General features: G+C 39.4%; 1 protein-coding gene across 4 annotated transcripts in view; it reads left to right on the forward strand.

Annotated features, from left to right (window-relative positions):
* LOC109032095 (protein FAM13A) overlaps window positions 1–24,988 on the forward strand; it is a 105,524-nt gene that overhangs the window by 68,372 nt on the left and 12,164 nt on the right. For 3 of the 4 annotated variants that reach the window (XM_019044050.2, XM_019044053.2, XM_019044051.2), the window contains exons 3-7: window positions 10,597–10,737; window positions 16,412–16,574; window positions 19,618–19,830; window positions 20,385–20,670; window positions 23,311–23,439. In XM_019044050.2, the coding sequence (XP_018899595.2) occupies window positions 10,630–10,737; window positions 16,412–16,574; window positions 19,618–19,830; window positions 20,385–20,670; window positions 23,311–23,439 (899 nt within the window). In that variant the 5' untranslated portion in view covers window positions 10,597–10,629. The remainder of the gene's footprint in view (window positions 1–10,596; window positions 10,738–16,411; window positions 16,575–19,617; window positions 19,831–20,384; window positions 20,671–23,310; window positions 23,440–24,988) is intronic. The other variant, XM_072302697.1, reaches the window with a different exon arrangement.

Genomic DNA, 24,988 nt, shown 5'->3' on the forward strand with positions numbered 1-24,988 from the left:
GACGTGTATCTGGGGCATTGGATATTTAGAGCACCAGGTCGAGCCTGGCATCCGTATCAATTGCAAATTACTGTCGATAAAGGATAGTTTTGATGAAAGGCTGAGATAGCGTGTCATCAGAAATTCTTCTATTAAATATCTGTTGACAAGTGATAGGTTTGGTGAGTACATAACCAATTTTCGACCGATTATCAGATCAACATTTGGTTTATAATGTGAAATATCCCGTTTCCGGGAACAGGAAAGTTCACGGGATACTGGGAAAAAAAGTCGCTTGGATCTAAAGTCCAGACTCTTAAAAACATTGACAAGAAAAATTACTCTCGATTCAATCTGAATTTTGCTTCCATCGAGGACCAAGCCTCTTAATTTAAATGGATTTCCTTTTGATTCAAGCAAAAATCCGATTGAATCAGGAGTAATTTTTCTTGTCATTGTTTTCAAGCGTCTGGACTCTAGATCCAAGCGACTTTTTTTTCTAGTGGAATTCCCGGCTAAAATCTGCTCTCCTGGGAAAGTATGACAGAGGGACACACTAACTTGTAAACTTATTTATTCACACCCTGAAGAACCGCCGAAAATATTTGCGTTCTCACTCCCAAAAGTTGTATTTGCCCGGAAACTTTAATCCCTGGTCTAAGTTCTCATAGCCAGTGACGTAACCAGAAATTTTCCGAAAGGGACCGAAAATTTTTCAATGAGGGGTAGGGTCAAAATCATCAATTAGACAACGCGAATGGAATTATTTGGAGGAAAGTTTTGGATCAGAAGTCATACGAGAAGAAGGGGTTTTAGTCTACCTATGCTGTCCCGTATATTCTCTCAATGCCTGATGCAATTTAACCAGTCATTATTGTCGATCGAATCAACGCAACAATCAATGTGAGACTTGCTGCACTAAAATAGGTCCTCCTGGTCCTGCCATATGTATGTACACTACGAATGATGTAACTCAATCCTAAACAAATTCAGTTTCGATCCTAACGAATTTGAACCACCTGAAATTGATAGAAAGTCACCTCGCAGAACCTATCCAGAATAAGATGAGAATCAGATCTTCTAATTGTTCCGTGCCAAGTTCGGTTTAAATTTAATTGAATTTTGCGCTATTTGCTCATCCTCTCGATCCAGTGGCGAGGCGTGAATGATCGATCGACATCTTCCCATTTGAAGCTGTGGCAAAGGATCGATTATGAAAATGTTCGTTGCGAACACCCTGTTTATCGATCCTTTTCCACAGATTCAAATGGAAGATCAATCGATGTATCGCTAAGCATGCCACGCCACTGTCTCGATCGTATTTTTGATGGAGAAAATTGCCAGCTCTGTGTGAAATTGAAATTACACAAGTGCATATTGGAAGGCTGTAACGGGAACGAGATACGTGGTTTGCGGACTTACACATTTGATACACTCGGTAATGGTAATCGTCCACACTTTGAAGAGCCGACGGGAATTTTCCTGGGAAATTTCCCGATGATTCTTGGAAACTCTCCCGATTTTTCCCGAGAAATTTCCCGATGATTCGAGGGAACATTCCCAATTATTCCTGAGTTTCCCGATGATTCTTGCGAACTTTTCCGATTATTCCCGAGAAATTTCCCAATGATTTTTGGGAACTTTTCCGATTATACCGGAGAAATTTCCCGATGATTCTTGGAAACTCTCGATTATTCCCCAGAAATTTCCCAATGATTCTTGGGAACTTTTCCGATTATACCCGAGAAATTTCCCGATGATTCTTGAGAACTCTCCCGATTATTCCCGAGAAATTTTCCGATGATTCTTGGGAACTCTCCCGATTATTCCCGAGAAATTTCCCGATGATTTTTGGGAACTTTTCCGATTATTCCCGAGAAATTTTCCGATAATTCTTGGAAACTCTCCCGATTATTCCCCAGAAATTTCCCGATGATTCGAGGGAACTTTTCCGATTATTCCCGGGAAATTTCCCGATGATTCGAGGGAACTCTCCCGATTATTCCCGAAAAACTTCCCGATGATTCTTGGGAACTCTCCCCCCGAGAAATTTTCCGATGATTCGAGGGAACTTTCCCGATGATTCTTGGGAACTCTCCCGATTATTCTCACGAACATTCCTGGCTCCTGACTTGCCCGATAAACTTTGAACCCTGTCCTTGCAGGGACAAAAACGCCTGGAAAATCTTCGGTACAGGCACTTTTAGCCAAGCCCCTAAAATTCTGGCGCCCCATTTGTCGATTTCCGTAAAATCGGCAACCTGACGACATGACCACCTCGGTTATTAAACCGCATCTAACTGACGTAACGCGTCTTTCATGCTCGTTACAGGTGCTTCTATCGTGTAACAGTACCGAGAAGATCAAGTTCACTTCCAACTCCCCCTTCGCCGCGTGGCCGCGAACATCGCAATGCGAACGTCTCTCGCGCCAAATTCAATTTCCTCCGAATAATTCACCGAGCAGACAAGATTGCCATGACTCGGGAAAAGGCGCAAATTCTCCACCTCCTCCGGCGCCTTCCAATCGGTCACATCCATAAATTTCGTCCGCTCCCATCGCGGCAAGCGCTATTTATTTCGCACCTTAGGAGCGTTGGCAAGTTACGTAACTCTTAGCTGAGGGAGCGAGGGGGAGGGAGGAACGCCTTTAGTCGCGCTGTAAATTAAATCGTTTGGTTCGGAAACGACCCGCCTCTTATTTTTTTTTTTTTTTTTCAATTTTCACGCTTCTGCAGAAAACTACTCGCCCGAAGTGTATTTACACTGTCAGAACTGAGTGAAATCCGGAAAGCATTTTTGCTCCGAAAAATCTTAGCTATAGAAATTATAATAGAGGGATTACTTTTCGAATTCTAACCAACCAATCCACTGATTTTGTGTAGTAAAGTCTATTTAAAGAGTAGAATTCGCTTTGCACTCATATCCACCCGGTTGTTTGGGAGCAAAACGCACTTAGAAGATTTTTGACAGTGTAGCCGAAAAAGGTTTTGGTTGTTTCGGAACAGGTAGTCCTGACAAAAACGGCATTTATATGTAGCTATGGGTGAATCCCGAGTCATAATCCATGCAGAATCCATTTTTCATTCCATGAGTTTGGTCTACAACCTTCGTCTAAATTGTTATCTAGGGCTTGCTTGATTAGGGACGGAGGGGGATCGAACTTTAGGGACAAAAAGGCGCAAGACTATCCCTCGTGAGATTTTTGTAGTGTAAAAAAAGAAAAAAATCAAATGTAATAAAAATAAAGTAAAATAATACCGAAAAAAACGACAATTTTCTCGAAAATTTGGGAGCTATAGCCCTAATTTATGCCAATTTTTAAGAAAATATTTGACTTTTTAACCCTATTTTCACCCCTAGAATAAGCTCCTGCAGGATGGCGATTATGCTATGCTGCCACGCTAAGGAAAAACGCCGTATGAACCTTCAGGCATTGCACAACCTTCCTTTCATAAAACGCGAATTTCCTTGTAATTCATGAATGTTTCCCCCCAATTTTTCAGATAATTTAGTGCACAATTTTACCTAAGGATTCTGAAAATTTTAAGGAAAATATTCATAACTTTCTTCAAAAATGAACTCATGACTTTCTTCAAAAATGAACATTTTATCGAAGGAAATTCGGCGACTCTGGAATGTTCATACGGCATTCTTCCTTAGCACTGTAGTATGGGACACTTTGTTCAGCTTTGTCCTAAGAGAACATTTTCTCCGAGTGTAGTGACAACTATGCGTGCGGAAGATGCTTCTGTTTTCGCGCAGAGACTGGCCTTGCTCGCTATTCACCGTAATCCTTATCCCTGCTACCCTTCAAACCCCACCGACATCCCACCCCCACCCCCTTAGAGGGCGCGTTCATCGATTGGCAATCTGCTCTTTAACACCGGGGAGAGGTAGCGGGCTCGCCGAGGGACGCAATTCCAAACGAAATTGAGATCGCTTCCCTCAATATGTCCCCAGCCGTCGTATACTCCCAGCTTCCTCCGAAACGTGATTGAGTCCAACGCATCCCGGTTAGTGGCGTGGCGTGCCTTCCGATATATAGATTGATCTGCCGTCTATATCTATGGAAAAGGATCGATAAACAGGGTGTTCGCAATGAACACCTTAATAATCGATTCTTTACCATAGTTTTAAATGGGGAATATCGATAATCGATCATTCACGTCTCGCCACCGATCCCAGTCCTGGTGTTTTATAATTTTTCTTCGAATCCCCGGCTGTTATTACGTAAGTTCCTTTCGCCAGGAAAGTCGGGCGAACTTTGAAGGACCCTTGAAACCAGTGTTGTGGCGTACTTTGCATGCGATGTATCGATCGATGTCATTCAAACCTACGAAAAAATGTCGATCATCAGGTTGTTCGCAACGAACACCGTAATAATCGATTCTTTACCCCAGCTTCAAATGGATGGTATCGATAATCGATTATTCCGCCTCGCCATTGTATGAAACTGAAGAACTGTCGTGAGCTCTAATTTACTGGCTAAAGTTCAACGGAACATGACCGACAGAAGTGGCACTTCAACTTTCCCTAAGGTTTTCGTATATGCGAACCAAACGAAACGATTAAACTCACGTTAAGAATCACTAGTCACTATCCCTGCATGAAATAAAAGAACTGTCGTGAGCTCTAATTTGCTGGCTGAAGTTCAACGAAATATGCTCGACAGAAGTGGCACTTCAACTTTCCCTAAGGTTTTCATGTATGCAAACTAAACGAAACGATTGAACTCACGTTAAGACCTCCATGACATTTGTTTCACTCCTGCTAAAAAGCTCTAATGTGTGGACTAGATTGCAGGGTACAAAAAAAAAAAAAGGTACGATACGTGCTTTCTCACCAAAATTTCACTTAGATGACGAGGTTTTTTTAAAATGATTTATTGTGTCCGACCTATGGTGGTGTCAAAAATGAGTTCGCTAATACCTCAATTCACCAGGGTCTGAAACTCGCCCCTCAGCGAGGCACCAGAGAAAACGGGGAACGCAGATAACGGTAGACACATTGACAATTTCCAATTCGACGCATTAGGAAGGAAGCATTTGAAGCAGTCTAGACGAAAAACTCGGTTTTTCGCGAATTTTTAAAAAGACTTATTCGCACGTATTTGACTTAGAGTGAACCTGGGTGTATACCATGTGACGTCGCGGTGTCACTAGTTCCGAAGCGCGGGAAAGGACCCGTTTCAAATCGCTTTTGACTGAGGGAGCTTTCTCTCAAAGTTCCGGTGACCAACATTTCTTTTATAACATCTCAATAGAACAGATTACAGTAAGTGTTATAATAGTGGACTTTTTTTCTGACTCGCATTTCTTTTCTTGACTCACTTGACTTACGTCGCATCAAAACAAGGAAGAAATACATCCGAAATGAAACTAGTCTTTTGCCTACCGCATAAGTTAGTTTTCAATAACCGTGACGTTTTAGATATTTTTGATGCGTTCTGCGTGAATTGGATAGGAAAACATGTTCAAAGCAAAATAAATTCCAACTGCACGTGAGATAGTCAAATTTGGAAAGTGACTTTTCAAAAGACGAAAAATGGGCGTTTGTAATAAAATCGTGCTTCGCTGGAGAGCACGGTATTCTGTTTTTCTGCCCCGTATTCTTAAAATATTTTTTTTTCCAGTTGCAAATTCCCCGACCGTATCGTCCTCGAATAAAATGATCCCATTTCATTATTCCTAAGCTCTCCTAATAGGTAGACGAAAGTTGATGAATAAAAGAACACTTTATCCATTTAAAATGAGTTTTTCAATTCAGAAGAAAGGGGGAAGGAAAAAGAATGAAATAAAAGCGGACTGCGTTTTGTTATTTTTATTAGATCTTGCATAATGAATAATTCAATGTTTGTAGCCACGCGGTGGGCAATTAGGCATATTTTCGCGTTTTCTCAGTCATAAAGATACCCTCACCATTTAACGAAGACGTTACATCACGTGATTACTCCGTTTTTCTTAAGCTGATTTCGGCGTGTTAGAGCGTACCACCAGAAGTGAAATGAGACGTTTCTTTTCGGATCAAGTGCATCTACAACTCGATAACGAGTCATAATTTAAATTTATAGATTTGATGCCCTTTTGGGCCCTGAAAGCTCCATGACCTAACCTATCCGTACACTGGGAAAAAAAAAAAAACATATTGGATCTAGAGTCCAGACTCTTGACAACATTGACAAGAAAAAATAGTCTTGATTCAATCGGATTTTTGCTTGAATCAAAACGAAGTCCGCTTAAATTAAGAGGATTGGTTCTTGATTTAAGCTAGATCCTGTCAGTGGCGTGGTGTGCTTTGCGATATATCGATTGATCTGTCATTTAAACCTATGGAAAAGGATCGATTGACAGGGTGTTCGCAGCGAACACCTTAATAATCAATTCTGTATCACGGATTGAAATGGGGAAATATCGATAACCCATCATTCACGCCACGCCACTGATTCTGATTGAATCAAGAGTACTTTTTCTTGTCGATGTTTTTAAGAGTCCGGACTCCGATGTGGGTTTTTTTCCAGTGTAGTCTCCCCATGTTCTCTACGGGAAACTGTTGCACACCCGTCATTTTCCAAAACCTTCCGCGTGCATGGACTCATCTCGTTTAAATCTGAAAATACGAAACCAACATTCAGGTGCCGGGAGCGGGGAAGCGTTTTAGGGAGCTGTGTTCCCTGAAAATGGCCTATTGTTCCCGACCTCGGCGGACAAAAGCCGAAAGCGAGGGGTTAATCGGTATGCCGAGCGAGTAGAGGGATGAAGAAGGTGGCGGCCGCGACTTTTCCTCGCTGCCCGTCCCCTGCCGTCCGGAAGTGCGGGAAAGCTTCCGATTAGGGGGATGCAAGGTTGACAGCAGGGTCGGCAAGGTCAGAGCGACGGCTTCCATTGCGCAATCGTCCATTGTGGAGCTTCGAAAGCCGTGTCGCGCCGTGTTCGACGCGTCGATATTCGTCCGAGGAACCTGCAATCCTCCCGCTGAATGAGATGAGGTTCCCCTGTTGCATATGCATCGCATAACGTCGATATTGGGGACCCCCCCCCCCCCATTCCGATCACGCCAAGTTTCGGGAAGAGCTGTCCTCGTCCCATTAAAAAGTTCAAAATTCAATCTGCCAAGGAAGTGTGTCAGGGTGTCTGCTAGTCCGGAATTTGCGGAAAGTCCGGAAATAGTACTAATTTTTTAAGGGCGGTCCGGAGCTACTGAAAAAGCGCGGAAACTCCGGAAGAAGGTCCGGATTTTGTTCTAATTTTTGTCGCAATTTGAGCGAGAAATTCAAATTTTTTAAATTTTCGAATTTTTTCGATTGGAGGTACTGAAAAAGAGCTGAATTTTCCCGCTGAGGAAGTACTGTATTTCTCGGGAATGTACTGAAAAAGCACTGATTTTTGGCCAGCTTGTTTTAGTAGACACCTTGTGTGTCCTCCTCTTATGGGTAATAGAAAGTGTCATAGCCCTCATCAGACTGATAAGGTTCTTCTCCACGTACAAACTAGAGGCTTCAAAAAGGTTCATCGATTAAACAGACTTTCACGACCAGCCAATGAGCGGGCTGGAAAAGGCATTTATGAGCCTCTTTGACAGCTCCAGTTTGTGTGGTGTGGAGAATACACTGAAAAAAAGTTTACGCGGTATATAGACATACCGTCCATTCTGGGCTCAGAACTCGAAACTTTGACTATCAAAATAATATCAATGTGATCAAATTAGCTAATGCCACACGATCAACCCGTGCTATCAATATACCAAGGTTTGTTGTTACGATTGGCTTATTCGATGACTTGAACCAATCACAGCACTTGACCTTGATATATCGGTGTTACGGTTTGATCGTGTGACACTGGATATAGTCGTGTCCAGAATCAGGGTTCGTGACGCCCAGTCTTTGAATATACTGTAAAATAATTTTCGGATTCTGGATTCTGAAGTCGTGAATTAATTTTGAGACATCCTCCAAGTGCACTTGAAAGTCCTTGAACTTCTTAATCTTCGGCTATTTTGTTTACAATTTCTAACGATTAGTCTTATTTTTTACTTCGAGTTTTTCAAAATGTCGAATGTAACGTAGTCCTTAAATTTTACCCATCCAAACTCCTCGGAAATAATTAATAAATAATTTTCGGATTCTGAAGTCGTTGGATTAATTTTAAGATATCTTCCAAGTGCACTTGAAAGTCCTTGAACTTCTTAATCACCGGCTATTTTGTTTACAATTTTTAACGATTATCATATTTTTTACTTTGAGTTCTTCAAAATGTCGAATGTGACACCATCCTTAAATTTTACTTATCCAAACTCCTCGGAAAGTCCTAAACTTTAGCCATCAAAGGTTTCGTGAACCCTGTAATTAAATCCGACGACAGATCTGCAACGTTGCCAAACGAACCACGCGTTTGCCGACTTTGACCATGGAACTGTCCTCTCGTTACAAATCGTACACTGAGAAAAAACTATGGTTTATAAACCTATTAGAGGTAAATATGGAACACCTATAATAGTCGTAAATAAACTAATGATTCTCGGTCTGTGAACCATACTAAGGTCTCTGTACCTAATTAAGGTACCCCGTACCATAACTAAGGTATATGTGCTATTATTATATGTAGAGGTACTACTATTAGTGGTGTTCCATATTTACCTCTAATAGGTTTATAAGCCATAGTTTTTTCTCAGTGTACAAAAAACTTCATCGGACTAATGGGCGCATCGCGCGCGACATCAATCGAGTCAAAGTATGTATCGAGGGTTGAGCAAATAAATAGAAACGTCAGCCGTTGCATTCGTCACCCATCCCCCCACCCTGCTTTTCTCGCGCCCTTACAACCGTTCACTCCACCTATCGATCGTAGAGAGGACGACAACGCAGTAAAGATTTCTTCGTGTGACACAAGTGGAACGGAAAAAGAAGTATCGAAACGGCGGCTTGAGCCGCGAAAACCATGCCCTCGTACACTGTCGAGAGCTCACGCTTAAATGCAGATAACACTCACAGTCGCAACGGCCGAGTGTCACCTTCCATGTCGGAGCATGTCGTCGTCCCTAAGGGTGTATCTTAATTTCTGCGTGAGCCCTGTTTCCCGTTTAAGTTCATTCTCTCCAGGGCTCATGTGGATGGAGAGATACGCCCTCGTGTCGGAGGAGAGACGATGGGAGGTTGTGAGGGACCCGTCGCGCGACGGAAATCGTGAGCGTGACCAACTGTTTGCATGCCATCGGAATAAATAAACAAACACGGATCTGCGAGCTTCGGCCGGGGATGGGGAGGGGTCGGGGGTCGGGAAACTACCCTTACAAGAGAGACGGAGTTTTTTCTTAATGGTCGCTTTCCAGATGAGCGGATAAACTTTGGTCACGCGATTGCACTCTCCTTGCTACCCGGGCGCTTTTCCGTCGGGAGATTGTCGTTTGCGGCTTGGTTTTCCAAGTTCCAGACGGAGATGCATCGATCTTCGGCAAGGGAATCGTCTGGCTTTTATGTCCATAAATTACGTCATCCATTTTTTTTCAATTTTTCGACTCCCCCTTCCCTCCCTCACCGGATCCAACCGTCATCCACTATTAGACGCACCCCCTTCTAAAAATTCCTAGGTACTAGGTTGGGCCTAGGATTTAAATTTCAGGTTAAACTTCCTTAAAAACACAAAGACAATTTTTGGTAAAACCACACTCACTTGCGTAAAAAATTGTTTTTAAAATAACGGGACGCGTTTCGGGACCTTAGCTCCCATCATCAGCCGCGACTCAAGTGAGTGTGGTTTTACCAAAAATTGTATTTGTGTTTTTAAGGAACTTTAACTTGTGTGGACCCCTAACGGTATTCAAAGTGCAGGTTAAACTTGTTTAGATCATCAGTTAATATTTGCAAGATAACAAAAAATGCAAAATCTCAGCAACATTGGAACGCTCCTGGTTCCTTTTTGCAAAATGCAATCCATTTGCATGGTAAAAAAAAAAGTTGCTTAATCTCAGCGACATAGGAGTATTCTTGATTCCTTTCTATAAAATGCAATCCATTTTTCCTTTATCTTTCCTAAGGCTGAAAAGTTCGGTCGTAAAAATCGTGGTGCGGTGCTCCACATCGGTAACACTATCCGGTTAATGTAACTGGACCCTCGGTTCACAGAACCGAACTATTTTCCTTTCCATTGTCCTAGAGTACCTACATTGAGAGAGTATGGCCACTGGTGTTACCACCTCTGATTGGCTCAGCCACCTTAGGCTGAATGGAGCCCTTAGGACCCAAAAATGGCGGACGCCATAAATTAATGTAATGCAAAATGACTCAACATTTAGTTTTCTTTGCTTCTCGTAACGAGAAATTTACCAAAATGCACTATTGTGACTTCTTTACATATTTTTAAGCCTAATCGTGTGCAATTTTTGAGAAAAATTATCTTAGATGTAGTAAGGTTGGCAGCAAGTGCGGTTGGTGATAACGGTCAAAAGTTGGCAATGACCCCCCTCCGATCCACAAAAACCAAAACAAAGCACCTCCATTTTTGGGTCCTAAGCCTCTCCATGGGGCCCAGTGGCCATACTCTCTCAATATAGGTACTTTACATTGTCCGTGTCCAAGAAGACAGAGTGTAATCTTGAAACCTGGTGTTTTGTCATGTTGCAGTGTGGTTTGGCAAGCGTCAAATGTTGTGAAGTGATGAGGCGCCCGACTTTCTGCAGCAACTCGGTCGGCGTTCAAGCCCCGCGCTCCCCCTCGGCAGCCTCCGAAACCCCCGCTGCCCCCGCCTCCGAACGGGAGCCCCCGGTAAGTGCCCCTCCCCTCTCTTCTTCATCCTGAAACCCACAAAATCCAAAGATAAGTCACTCTCAAGAGCGCACGCCAATAAGAGTAATTTTCGTCAACTAAGTGATTTGTTAGATAGTTTGAAATGGGTCTCTTGCTTACGATTACGACAGGTATAGGTAAATAAACAAACAGACATTTTAAAGATAAAATCGCCCAAAAATCACGATGAGCTCGTTAAACGCACACTGCTGTGCTAAGGAAGAACGCCGTATGAACATTCGAGAGTTGCCAAATTTCCTTCAAAAAATGTTTATTTTTGAAGAAAACTATGAATATTTTTCCTTGAAATTTTCAGGAACTTTAGGTGAAATTGCGATCAATATTATCTGAAAAATTGGAAGAAAATATTCATGAGTTTGCCCGGTAATTCGTGCCTTATCTATCGAAATTTGGCAACGCCTGAGGGTTTATACGGCGTATTTCCATAGCACGGCAGTACATGTCTGAAATACGTTTTTCAAGATGAATCTACGCACCGAAAATAAACAAAATGTCTGGATAAACTCATTTTTCTTAATCACTGATTTTGGACAAAAACAGCTTCATTCCAAACCCATTTTAGTTTTTCGACGGAAATTACTCTCTCAAACTCTGCAACTAAGTTCCGATCAGTTTTGTCAATTTTTGTGATAACAAGGCACGCAAGGCAGGGCCGGATTTAGGGAGTGGCCACATGGGCCGCGGCCTATGGCGGCAAATTTTACAATTTTTTTAAATGCTGGTGTAAAAAAAAATCGGATTTAGGAAAAAAATTACGAACGAGAAAAGGTGACAATATCTCTCATTTTCTGATCGTTTTGTAATTTCTAATTTTGCCGTCTTTCGGTGTTACAAGAGACAGCATCTTTAATTATTTAAGTTAAAAGAGAAACCAAACACGCAATTCGGCCTGGAACGGCGCGCGGTGCAGAAAGCAATGATGACGAGGATTTGAGATGAAAAGGAGACGCCCTCTCGGCGCGGTGGTCGGCATGTAACACATATTAGCGCCTACAAGACTGCATGAATACTTCACGCATTGCGTCAAACACAGTGCGGTCAGCAGCGGTCGGCGCGAAACGCATAGCGCCTACAAGATTGCATGAATACTTCACGCATTGCGCCAAACACAGCACGGCCAGCGCGGCACGGCGATGGAAGTCAAAATTATTTAACCACATTTATGTTTGTTCTTTCACAATTTTTTCGTTCATTTCTTATGAATGGAAGGCCTTATCCACACAGAGATAGGTTTACGGAACCTGAATTTCGCGCCAAGTTCCATGAACTTTTGCTAGTAGTGTCGACAGTGCTTTCGCAAAAAATGTGTCCAACACGAGTAAACGCGTCTTATGCACCCCTCCCCCTCTTCCTCAGGCACGTTCACTTGATGGTTTTTATTGACGTCTCAAAACGAATGAGAAGGGGGCGGCAAAATACAGGCGGCCCATGGGCGGCAAGTAGGTAAATCCGGCCCTGACGCAAGGTTACATTTTAATTCCATAACTTTGCACTTCGATCGTGTAGTAAAACTTAAGGTTGGTTGTCTTTTCGCAAAAACGTTTTTGAAATGCAGATTTCTTACTATAATAATTTTTGTTCAAATTATTTTTGAGCGTTCTTCTGCCAAGATTTGTAATCGTACTCGATATCTTTGTCTATAAATATTTAGTTTTTTGACACCCATGTTCGAACTCCCCTAGACGGTCGCAATTTGTTTCTTTGATTAAGCTATCCAGTCATTGTCATCTCTCGAAATGTGTGAAGAATGTTTCTTGTTGTTAATCAGAGAAAAAGTACGACAAATTTGAAGGATTTCATATTTTTTTGAAAACGCTCATCACTCATTGTTGATTTGATTTAAAGGCAGAAGAAAATTGACTTTCAAAAGCAAAACCCGTTACTTAACGGATCATTTTTCTTTATTTCTCACGCCGATCCCGAAAAATTCTCGAATTAAAAGTTTGACTGGACATCGGCTTTGAAGTCTGCTTTTAGTTACTACTAACACACTCATTACCCGTTCGGAAGCTTTGATATGAAATCTATTTTTGCGGCAAAGATAGGAATTTGTAGGCGGATGGTTTTAGACAAGGGCACAGAGAATATAATCAACGGAAGCAGAAGCAAGCAAAAGTAGAAAATGAATCATTCAATCGTACCTCTATCATGTCGCTGAGCGTTATTACTTACAAGATAATTTTTTTTTCCTTTCTTTGTTTCTTTTTCCCCCAAGAACTTGCCCTTTGATGTGGAAAAAAGGGTCGTAATTACTTTTTTTCTGGGCGCAGTGATTTATTGCGTATCGGTGGTTTTTACGTGTTACATTGTTCATGATAAGAGCTCGCTTTATCCTAACTCGATTCCAATTTTTGTATTTTTTTTTCTTCTTTAGACTACCGTTCTGTTCACGAGTTACTTAGTTTTTTCAAATAATTTCAGCTCTCCTAACGATTTCCTTGGTGTAGTGGGGAGGGGGGGGGGGGGCTTTCGCACTAAGGATGACTTTTCAATAGAACATGAACACCTCCAACTATCTCCAAGATGCTAGTGTAGAAGTGGTCGATATTCGTCGCTGCCTCTCTCTGAAATTTATGGGACGGCAACATCCTTATTTCCCCTTCAAAATGAGATGAAACCTCACCTGTGATTTGAATGCTTTTGCAGTTTTCAAGTAGTTGTTAGGAGCTCATCACTTGAATTTTTCTTTTTATCGTAAGCGTTATTTGCCCACTTGACAGACGAACCACTTCCTTGAATCTTGAATTATATCATCGATGATCGTACGTACGAAGCGTTGACCAAGCACTTAAGTACTTTAAGTTTCTTTCCCTTTGAGCGAGAACCCGCAGTTTAGCAAAGACTTGTCCAGTGCGCATTAATTGTCAGTGCTTCGAGTGAAAAAACGATACTTGGTACAGGATAAAAAACTCGGATAAGCGTGTATAACTTTAGATGAAATGTTATGCAATAAATATGGGCCAGCGATTGGTTTTTCGCTCCATCTATGGAACTTCAAAAGTTAGAAAACACACTGGGAAAAAAACACATTGGATCTAGAGTCCAGACTCTTAAAAACATGCACAAGAAAAAATACTCTTGATTCAATCAGATTTAAGCTTAAATCAAGAACCAAGCCTCTTAATTTGAGCGGATTTCCTTTTGATTTAAGCTTAAATCTGCTTGAATCAAGTGTCTGTTTTCTTGTCAATGTTTTCAAGAGTCTGGACTCTAGTACCAATGTGTTTTTTTTCCAGTGCATGCTTTTTGAGATCAGATTAGTCTTGCCCCACAGTATTGTCTTTAACGGAATAAAAAAATTCGATTACAAAACGATGATTTTAATTTTAAACCACGCAACCTCCCATCCTACCCTACCTATCCTTAATTTCAACGACGATTTAAGTTATGTAAGTTTTTGATGAGTTCAGTGAACGGGAGAAGGGTTGCGTATTGGGCACGCATAAAGCTTACAAAGAACCATGGTTGTATCATTGAAACCCTTTAGGCACAGCGATCAATCTAAAAATTCTTTGGAAAATTGACAATGTCGCAATAATAACTATAGTAATAGACTTCATCTGCCCAATTGGCAACACTGGAAATGACTTAAGGCGTAAGATAGACCAGCAAAACGCCCCCAGTTAGTATCGCATGTGACGAACACGAAACGAATTTTAATTTAAGGCTGGGATGCAACTATTCGAGCTCCAAGGATGTCCGTGTTGCATACGCACCAAATTGAAGGCGTTTTGACTTTCTGAGCACTCAGCACTCACCGTTTCACTTGCGGCACATTGCGTCATCGCCTAGAGATTCCTTTAACCTATTTCAGCAAGTAGTTCTTTGTTTCAATTTTTTTTTTTTTTTAAAAAATATTGTTGATATTCAAGTGCGAAATGTTCAAGGAACAATTCCAATAAACTGCACGGAATTCTGAACAAAAACGATGACTGTTAGGCTTTCGGAAAAATTTAATGCTACATGGAACTCTTTAATGTCCTAAGCCCAAGAACACGTGCATTCTCGTAATTTTCTAGTTTCACCAGTAAGACTGTAGCACAACAAACGACATTACAATTTTTCCTTATAGAAAGTCCGTCGTCTTTCCTCAATTTTGACGACCATCTTGTATCAAACTCATAAAAGTTTGTTAAACCACAATTTTCAGCGCTAAGCTCATCCATGGCGTTCAAAAAATGAGCCCATGTTTGTGTACCTTCATCCGTGGAATATTGCGCAGTTCACACGTTGTTTCTGCAAAGAATGTCTCAATAGAGAATAGACTCGATCGCGACAGTCGCGCTATTGCCCGAGGAACAGTAATGCGTCATGGCGTGGCGTGCTTTGCGATATATCGATTGGTCTGCCATTTAAACTCATGAAAAAGGATCGATAAACAAGTTTTTCGCAACGAACATCGTAGTAATCAATTCTGTACCCTAGTTTTAAATGGGGAAATATCGATAATCGATAATCCACATAATCGCCACTGTAATGCGTCTTACCTCTCGAGAGGATGAGTATGCACTCGAACTAATGATTTCTCACGCACTCATCAGGGTCTATTTAAAATTCCTTTTAAGGGCATTGCGAAAATCCCACTCTTATAGAGTCAAAATAGTAGCATAATATGTGGTTATTTGATACTATTTTTGCACCTTTAATTCTCTGTCTACTGAGTAACCCTAACTAAAGTGGGCCTTCACGTTCTAAAACACGTCAACGATTATCTATTGTAATGGCGCTGCTAATTTAAGCGCGCGTCATGTAAATTTGTTGACTTTTAGACAGTGGCGAGGCGTGCTTTGCGATACATCGATTGATCGACCATTTAAACCTATGGGAAGGTATCGATTAATAGGGTGTTCGCAGCGAACATCCTAATAATACCGATACTAGTACTGATTTTATAAGGCCGGTCTGGAAGTAATGAAAAAGTGCGGAAACTCGCGAGGAACTCCGGAATTTATTTCATTTCTTGTCACTTATGAACGAGAAATTCACATTTTTGAAATTTTTCGAATTTCGTCAAATGGAGGTACCTACTGAAAAAGTACTGATTTTTTTTTGTTAAGGAGGTACTGAATTTCTTGGGAAAGTACAGTAAAAGTATTGATTTTTGGCCATCCTGTTTTAGTAGACACCCTGCAGCGGATTTAACTTTGCAAAAAGGGTTGTAATCGCACTGCGGAAGCATAGCTCACGCTGCAGAAGAGTAGATTCCAGCGGGCCGATTATTAAAACTGATGGACAAAGCGATAGACAAAGAAGACATAGGAAGTATGGAGCGATCCTATTGGTTGACACGGTTGGTTCTTATAGACTAAGGAAGAAAATGATGGACTAACTGTCGGATCTTCAGTGGGTTGCCGTTAGTTAGTCTATTACCTACCTCCTATGGCCGTTGCCACCACCTGCTTCCACCAAGAGGATCCCTCCAAATCCCTTTTGTCGTCTTTGTCTATAGCTTTGTCTATAAGTTTCAATAATCAACCCGCAGGAACGATATAGGCTCCGGAGTGAAACGTACTCCGAATTTCACCCCGATATTCTTGACAGTGTATCATCTTCCAGCTCTAAGTCATACTTTTTCATCTTGCTTGTTTTTTTTATTAATTTTCTCGTGTTTTTTTTTGGTTTGTTTCAACAGCAAGAAGGAAGGATATCGCGAGTGCGAAAAATGTTGGCGAATTCGTTGCACCGGCGCTCTGGCACCGTGAAGACTTTCAAAGTACCCCTGAGAGAACTCCCTGTAACACCCGACGGGGTTCCTCTCATCGTCGACAAACTTTGCACGTTTCTCCAGCAGTATGGTACGTATATCGTCTCTTCATATCTTAATAGACTCTTCATACCGTGTCTTCATTCCTGTTCGCATCATTTTCCGGGTTCATGAGGAAGGAAGAGAGAGAGAGAAAAACAAGGGATTAGTCCCTTTTGTGTTTTAAGTAAACGGTCTATTTGAAGAAGGGCATACGAGTGAACGGATTCCTATAGCATTTAGGTTTTTGTAAGAAAGGCTATTCAGTCAATCCCGGTGGATTTGTGGGACTGACTTGAATCTAAGGAGATGCGTAACGATCTTGCACGCTCTGATTATGAGTCGATGCGTCGCTGTCGGATTTTGTAGAGTGAAAGCAAAAATCAGTACAATTTCTAGTTTGAAACGTCCAACGGTTTCCTATTGAAAATACAATTCGAGAAATAAAATGTTGCAACATTGAAATGTAGTCTGATACGTCATGTTCTTCCGCCCAGGAAATGGCAAGTTTCGCGGATAATCTTTCATAGCTGGAGAATTCGCACGCACATTTTTTTGTTGCCTCACCCGAGAGTGCTTAAAGAGCTGATCTCGAAGTATTTTTGGTAGTATTTTTCGGTATTTCTAATGTCTGGAATAGTATATAAATATAATTAAACGTGAGGAAATGCTCTGCCTGGTGACATCGTCCGGCGGCATTTCCGATTTAAAAATATGCATTTTAGCAGATCAGATCATTTTGTCGTATCTCAACCAATGAGTGTTCAATTTATGAACCAAGGGCATCCTCGTGTTCAGTTCACTGTTCAGTTTCCACTTCACCATGAAATCCATCAAATTTCGGATACCTGCAAATTCTCTGTTTCTGTAAAATACGGATCTTCAGTGTATTCTGTAGAGTTCAATATGGATAATTTTACCGATTCTCTGCTTACACATTTTTTTGAATCACATGCGAATAGTTTGGAAAATTTTCTATGGACTATCCACGGATCCATCGCAGCTCTTTTCGTGTATCTTTTTCGAAAATTTCAAACGACAGCTCCGGTCGTAGGTGACAAAGTAAGCAAGCCAGGAAGGGGAGGGGGAATGGATCTATTAATACAAGCACCCTCTGAAGAGGTCTCCCAATCGAAGCACTCGAGAGGTGTTGGGAAGATGGCGCGAAATTTTTTGTTGTTCTTCCTCTCGTATTTCGAGTGGGCGGCATCGGAGAAATCTCGGCTGCGCGCGAACGACACTGCTCGGCCGATGGCTTATCCGAGGATTGAAAAAAAGCTCTCCAACTCGAGTGGGAGCTTACTTGAACCGGTTGCTTTCAAAACCGCACGAGTTCATTCTCCGATAAGCTCCGCGCTCCGGAAGATCGCTTGTATTCTGGGGTTCTAGGAATGATTGACTTGTTCGGTTTTAGTATTCACTTAGCGGACCCGCAGATCAAACCGAAACGCAGAAAGGTGCCGTGGAAAGGAAAAACGCCGTATGAACCTTCCGGCGTTGCTAAATTTCCTTTGATAAAACGCGAATTTCCTGGTAATTTATGAATGTCTTCCTTCCAATTTTTTAGACAATTTTGTTCGCAATTTCTCCTGAAGTCGCTGAAAATTTCAAGGAAAAATATTCTTAAGTTTCATCGAAATAACATTTAATTGGAGGAAATTTGGCGACTGTCGAATGTTCTCACGGCGTTTTTCCTTAGCACGGCAGTATTCTGGAACGAAGCGGTTAGTGCCGACGATCTAGGAAGCACTTGAATTACCCGTCCTCAAAAAAAAAGAAGAAGTGAAAGAAGTGAAAATGACATATGAAGCGGCGGTAAAGCGGAATTGACGCAGGTTCTACTTTTCGGAAAAAAAAGAAAAAGAAATGGTTCTCGCAGTCGGATGCTTTTGCGCGTCTGATTTGTCGCAGTGCGGAATTCAAGATTAGGTATGGTTTCAGTGAACGCTGATTTCCACAATCATGGTTACAATTGAGGGGTATCATGAATGAAAACGTAAAAAAGCATATATTTTTATAAGAAAATTTTAAAAAAATATATTAAAAAAAATAAAAAAATATATGTTGGAAAACATGTGGCAGCTTATGACACGAATAAACTCTCAACTCATTGTAAGATAAAAAATATCCAGTTTGTAATAGCTCTAATGGTTCGAAAATATCTATCATCCCTTTGTCCGTGGTACCCTTCAGTTCCAATTTTAAAGACACGGTTTCAGACTTAGTTACACTTAAGGGAATAAACGAATTTCGATCATGTTGATTCTCAAAAGAAAACTCATAATTTAGGAAGAATTTTCGTTCAATCTAGAATAATTTAACGCCCAAAAATCAGCACATAGATTAATACGGAAGGAGTCCTGAAATTACGATAAAGTCGTTATTGATTGAAAAATCTTAAGAAGTTGTGTTGCTAAAAAATTGTCGATTGTATTTTATGGGTCGAAAGTAATTTTCTTACTTTCCTGGTTTTTTATGAACGATACTGCTCTCTACAGACCAGGAAACATAACTATTTTCGGACTTGTCCTCGTTTAATGTTTTTGCGGAATCAATTGCTGCAACGTATTGCTTGAACAATCTTTCCTCTTGGGGAAATAATGAAACGAAAGTAAAAATTAAACAGAGTAAAAGGCTCCGAATGCGTGCCATCGAGTCATTTGGTTGCATCAACTAATTTTGAAGAAATCAGAATTAATGGCTGGCTCACTGTAAAGCCACTCATTTTCTTTGATTTTGTAGTCAGCTCTCGATGTTTACATTCATAATGCTATCCTTGATTATTTTGGGTGTGCGTTGAAGCAATTTTCGTATTACCTCTTCTTTCCTGTGAAACGTAGGTATTAAATTTTTCTCAAATATTAGGAAGTGGCCCTAATCTAACTTAAGTATGTGGCAAGAAAAAGAAAAAAAAAATTAATAATAAAACTTGAGTAAGGCAACTTCAGTAGCCAGCATCCAACTATCCCTCACGAATGGGAGAATCTTGATCATAAAGAGGGAATAGATTCTAACATGGAAGAAATGGTTATCTGTTTTACATTGACGACTAATGTACCTACTTACCTGTTTTTTTTTTTCTTTGCTTACTTTAGGTCTTGACATCGAGGGCCTGTTCCGATTGTCTGGTGGAAATCCAAAATTGGTGGAACAGTTAAAAATTTGGATTGATCGCACTGGAGATGTGTGTTTAGAAGCTTGTGGAGACATCACTTCTGTTGCCTGTCTTTTGAAAGTATGGCTCCGTGACCTTCCAGAGCCTCTTGTACCTCCAGAAACAACTGCTGATCTAGTTCGGCAGTACTACAGTAAGTTCCTTTCCTTTCTTACAAACAGGATAGCCCACACTATTACTCCTGAATAAGTACATACATCGTACTCACTGGAAGGATCTCAGAGCTAGTCAAAAATAATGTCATTTAAAGCACTTCAGGCCCATTTACTCTTAAGGAAAACTTAGATAGCGTACAAAATAATGCAACTACATTACATGTTTCACTGTCGAAATTTTGTGAACAATACAGTGGATAATAAATTTCCAATTTCAACTCAAAACTGAGAAACTTCATTTTTTCCATATTGATCAACGCAAACTCTCCAGTACATCCGCAGAAATGTTTCAAGTCTAATTGGATCCATCACCCCGCAGTGTAGCCACTATATTTAGAAGGATAAAACCAGGAATTTTGCTAAAGAGAAAAATTTGTTCTGAATAAGTTTTCGATGGGAATTTCTGTTTTACAGAAAAAAGCACCCATGGCTATGATTTAATGTTGACATCTTTCTTTTCATTCAAACTTGTTTTGCATAATTAATTCTTATTTCTCCTTTTTTAAATCCTCTGTAATTATTGTGTGTCCAGAATATCAAGATGATGAGGTGAAGGAATTGAGAGAAGGTGTGCGCAAAGCATTTTCTACGTTGCCGTGTGTGAACCAGAAAACATTCCAAGCAATCCTCCGACTGCTTCATTGTTACGTCGAGAAACAGTTTAGCTGTGCAATGAATAATGACGTCATGAACCTAGCTCGCGTGTTTAGTCCTCTCTTGCTGTGTGCTGAATTCTATGGAATCTCAACGCCTGAAACTGATGCAATCATGGCAAAATTAATCGTTGACTGCAATCATATTTTCAGCGATTGCAACAGGTGAGGACTTCTTCTCTTCCTCTTTTGTCAGTTTAATGTGTTCAGGGAATGAAAAATGTTGGAAACTAGTTAGGTGGTTGGCAGGTATTTTTTTTTTTTTTTTTTTAAAGTGTAATGCTAAATAATCAAATCTGTATATTTTGAACGAACTTCCATAAAAATTGTTCCTATTTTCAGTAAAAATAAAATTATTCAAATAAAAGATTTGATCGATTTTGTTGTAATTTGCTGATTGTACTTTTAAAAATTAGCTGTCCAAAAGTTGCAAGTATATGATGTACCTCCAGGTTCTTGTAACGTATAATTACAATGAAAGAAATTAATTTAAGTTGAGTAATGCTCTCTCTCTATTTTTAGTTCAAAATTCATTTCATAACTTGGTGACAATTATTATTTTATAGCCTTTAGAAAACCCTCTCTGCCGGTTCACGTTTCATGTGAATGTTTTCCTTGGTTTTGTGTGGTGGTGTGATTCCATATCAGATAACTTTTTACACCTTGATTTTCAACATCGAAAGAGATTTTTTCATCTCTGCAATGGGGGCTTTTTATCATTGCTCACATCTGTTAGATTATGTAATCGTATGCATTTTCATAATCTTTTTTTTGTATAGGAGTATTTCTTCCCAAAACATCGTCATGAGTGGGGTCCTTATTTTGGTTAGTTAAGTATATTGCTGCTAAATTATTTTTCTTTTTAACTAAATGAGGTATGCAGTTTATCGTTTCCCATCCCTCTGCTTTTCATTTTTCTTGCTTTGGGTGAGTCTAAATCTATGTTTAAAGCAAGTATAAGATTTAATTTTCTGAAAAATTAGTTCAGTATCCTCAATGACTCAAAAGTTTTCTTGTTTGATCTTTTATCTCATTCGTAATTCATAATTACCGTTAGCTCACACCTAAAATTCTCAATCGAATTTTTTATATCCTAACCATTACCAGTAGTAACTGTTAAAATTGGACTGATAATAACTTAAAAAAGCTGTCGAAATACATTTGTTGGGAAATCCTTGTCGAATATTTTACTTAAAATTTTTGAAAAAAAAAATTGTGCGCAAAAAGTTGGCATGAAAATTCTCAGGAAAAAGTCAAATTGACAGTTGAAAATATGCAGCATAAAAACTGAAATGAACCTGAACTTTTGGGAAACTTTGACTAAAATCAGTAAATTAAGCTTTTGTGAATTAACTATAAAAAACTCTTAGAAAGGCCCTAATAATATGAATATTTTGCAGATTTCTCTCTTGTTTGAGTTTCAACCCTTGTAATTTATAAGTTTTTTTTATTTTATTTTACTTGCCCAGCACTTCCAATTTTCATCATCAGTAGGTAACTCTGCTGGCTTATAGGGGCGCACCAACCGGAAAATATGATAAGAATTTTCTGTTCATTAATTACATTCCAATGAAATTAAACATTCCCACTTCTTAGTTCTAGTATTCTACAAAGAGTATTCGTGCGCTGAATCCCAGAAACAATTACGTTTAAAATACAACCGAAGAAGTTGTTTATAGCAGTCCGAATTTTTATCTTTGTTAGGATCCGTAATGACGTACATTCACCCTCAACTTTCTCTAGAATTCATTGAGAGGAGCACTTGATTGTCACACGGACGTCATGGGAAATGTAGATGGACTCAAGTGCAGGTACTCATCATAAGTCATGATGAAGCGTTTCATTAGCCAGCAAAGTCAACAGTTTTGACATTGTATTTTATTGGTTTTGAGTCAGTGGAAGGGGTAGAGTAATAGTGTTGTTGTTTCTGTAACCGTTCGTATAAAAGCTTAACTTCTCAAATTTCACCTCCAGTGTTGTGTTTGTATTCATTGTTGGCATTTGAATCGTGACAGTTCAGTTTCTCAAGTCACTATTTTTTGCACCATTGTTTGCTAAAAGTCATTTGTGTTGTTCTCAGAAGATGACTCCATCTAATTCTCTGTGACAATCATCGTTGTGCTTTATCGGGATTTTAGTAATGGATTGTTCTTTGTTATGAAATACTGTAATGCAAAAATATTTTAAATTGCAATCGTTGCATTGTGTTGTACGATTATTGTGCTAAATCTTTAATTTTGAAAATGGCTCTAAATCACACCACCACTATGCTTGTTCGACCAATGCCGAGGTAAAGTGACTCTAAAGTAACTGTCTTTAAATCACCTTATGCAATATTTTTCTTGTTTTATCCTCTAACATCATTCCTTCATCCTCCTCTTTGAAAATGTTTGGGTTGTTTGTAGTAATTTGATTTTGTTTCCAAGTACCTATGATTTTTAAAAAATCTGTGGCCAAATTTTATTTTTAAAGAATATTTCGAGTGAAATACATGGTTAGTGAGAGGTTACTTCCTTCATTTAGAAGCTTCCTACTGCTCCATAATTTTGGTACATTATATTGCAATTCAGGCATTGTAAACGTTTTAAATATTTTAAAAATTAATCAATGTTTCTGCTATGCAACTCCTACCATAACCCATAACTCAAGGGTTTCCTCAAGCTGATCACTAAAAACTATATGACTCGCATCCTCTCTCGGCGGCGATTCTGTCAACTTCCTTTGAACAAAGCCTTCACCGTATCTCTCGACGACATATTTCTCTGTTTAGATTTTCACCTAACATATTTGTTCATTTTGTTGTAGATTTATAATGTGCGGGTCCACCTCTGAAATAAAGCCCGTATCTGTCTTGACTGAAATCACTCGACTAACCAATCAGCGAAAACGGAAAGATGTGCCATTGTGCCAAGCTGTGGATAGGAAGTTTGTAAGGTATGTATCTAATATTTAGTACTGTATTAAAATCCTAAGAACATTTACGTAACTAATTTTTTAAGTTATTCTCCTCAGATTTTATTTTTCACTTAAACCACTTTTCCTGAAACCCGTTCCTTCAACATAGTTTTGTGAAATTAAGATTGTCTATATTTTGTCAACAATAAGAAATTTGATCAAGATTTGACTATCTTCAAATCCAAATTTTGAATTTAGATTATTTCGAGTTCCTAAAAGGGAAGTCAGTGTCCCTTTAAAAAAATATTAATGTCAGTAATTTTGTGTGAAACTCATCTCACTGTATAGGTATGCTCCATGTAAAAAAAGAACTTTATTGCTGAAATATTTTCCTTAATATTTGAGTTCAGACTTAATGACTGCAATGATCATTCAATTGATTTTTAACTGGGGATATTTTCTCATAGAAATGACGAAGAAGGCACTTAACCTCTTCATTCATGAGACCCTTCAATTGTAAATTGTACTACTAATACAATATTCCAAATATCAGTCAACCAATTGTATGTACTCAGAGAGTATAGAGACATCTTATTTCAGCAAAAAAAAACAAGCTTTTGTAGGGAGGACAAAAATCCACTCATGTACATGAAAATGTATCTAAATGTTCAGATACAGACTTGGTTCAATCTAAAAATGTATTATGTTGTCCCAAAGATCTCTATGGAGGCAGATTTGAGATGGCCAAAAATTTGAGATTTATCATCAGCTGTTCTTCTGGTATTCTTCAGTGACAGTTAAACCATACTTTTATCATTAAAAGCTGGTTTACAATTGTTCTTGTGCTTTTGCATATCTTTTTTTCTTTTTTAATGACTCAATTCTTGATGGTCAATTCCATTTAATTTCTATCCTAAAGTTGTTGCAGTATTTTAAAGGTTTATGTTAAAATGATATCACTCAATACGCCTTCACGATTGCCAGGGTTAGGAATGCTTGCACCCAGAATTGATCGCAATGGTAGTTCCTTTAGATTGGTTTTTCTTAAAACTTCTTATTATTTAAGCTTCAAATTTTTTAAATTTTAGCCAGCATAACCGAAGGAGCACAAAGAAAGATAAGATGTGATAGTTCTAGAATTTAAAGCTTACTAAGTCTAAGAAAGAGAGAAAATGAGTTCTAAGATGAAACAACTACAGAAGAAAAAATACAAAAATCAGTGATGATCTTCTTGTCATAAATCCGTCTAAAAAGGGTCCCTTCCAGTTTTAATCACAAAAATTAAAGATTATGTCCACGGTATTCTACAATGAATGTGTAAGTCAAAATTGAATGACCACCTGTTCCTCTTCAATGATTGAAATGGAATTGAAATTTCCTATGAAATGCAATTTTAACCTTCATTGACAGATCTCCAAAGCTCGTTAATCTCCTGTAAAAGAAGTAAATCTGATAAATCCAATATTATTTTATAACCTTGGTTTTATAATTTAAAAATTCTCTATTTTTAGAACTTAGCTCGAATCACAGCAGTTTCAAATTTGACTTTTAATCCATCGATTTTACTCTTACTACCATCTCAAGAATC

This window comes from Bemisia tabaci, chromosome 7 (genome assembly GCF_918797505.1).
Source record: "Bemisia tabaci chromosome 7, PGI_BMITA_v3".
In the NCBI taxonomy this organism is placed as follows: Eukaryota; Metazoa; Arthropoda; class Insecta; order Hemiptera; family Aleyrodidae; genus Bemisia; species Bemisia tabaci.